Source organism: Bison bison, unplaced genomic scaffold (genome assembly GCF_000754665.1).
Source record: "Bison bison bison isolate TAMUID 2011002044 unplaced genomic scaffold, Bison_UMD1.0 scf7180017864063, whole genome shotgun sequence".
NCBI lineage: Eukaryota > Metazoa > Chordata > Mammalia > Artiodactyla > Bovidae > Bison > Bison bison.
The window spans coordinates 7,882,545-7,882,945 of record NW_011494635.1 but is presented as its reverse complement, the minus strand read 5'-3'; the positions used below and the strand labels follow the sequence as shown (position 1 = coordinate 7,882,945).

The window sequence follows — 401 nt, the reverse complement described above, 5'->3', positions numbered from 1 at the left end:
GCCCCACTAGAGGATCCCCGCCCCCGCGAGCAGCGGGTGGGACTTCCTGCGATGGACTGGACTTCCGGCGGTGCCAGCCGCGGGGCGAAGGCGGGACTTCCCGTCGGGCCTGCGCGTGGAGGATGGCGGGAGGGATTTCCGGCTTGGGGCGGAGGCGGGGCGGGGACTTCCGGCGCCGGAAGTGTGGGGCGTTGGGCTGCCGGGTCTTGGGGCCGCGTCTAGGCGGGACTCGGGGTCCTGTGCGTCCGCGTCCGTCCCGTGCCCCGCGTGGCTGGGAAGACACGGGCGGCAGCTCACTGCCGGGGTGGCACTGCGCAGCGGTGGGCTCGGAGGCGGCGTGACAGGTGAGTGCTGGCCCGCCATCTTCAGCCCGGGACCGCAGCCGCAGGCTGTGCGGCGGC

At 75.1% G+C, this 401-nt stretch overlaps 2 protein-coding genes across 3 annotated transcripts in view; one reads left to right on the top strand and one right to left on the bottom strand.

Annotated features, from left to right (window-relative positions):
• IDI1 (isopentenyl-diphosphate delta isomerase 1) overlaps positions 1 to 363 on the bottom strand; it is a 7,378-nt gene extending 7,015 nt beyond the window's left edge. Inside the window, exon 1 of the mRNA XM_010836620.1 lies at positions 63 to 363. Within this exon, the coding sequence (XP_010834922.1) occupies positions 63 to 363 (301 nt within the window). The remainder of the gene's footprint in view (positions 1 to 62) is intronic.
• WDR37 (WD repeat domain 37) overlaps positions 167 to 401 on the top strand; it is a 33,585-nt gene continuing 33,350 nt past the window's right edge. For both annotated transcript variants that reach the window (XM_010836407.1, XM_010836406.1), the window contains exon 1: positions 167 to 344. The gene's annotated coding sequence lies outside the window, so the exon portion shown is untranslated. The remainder of the gene's footprint in view (positions 345 to 401) is intronic.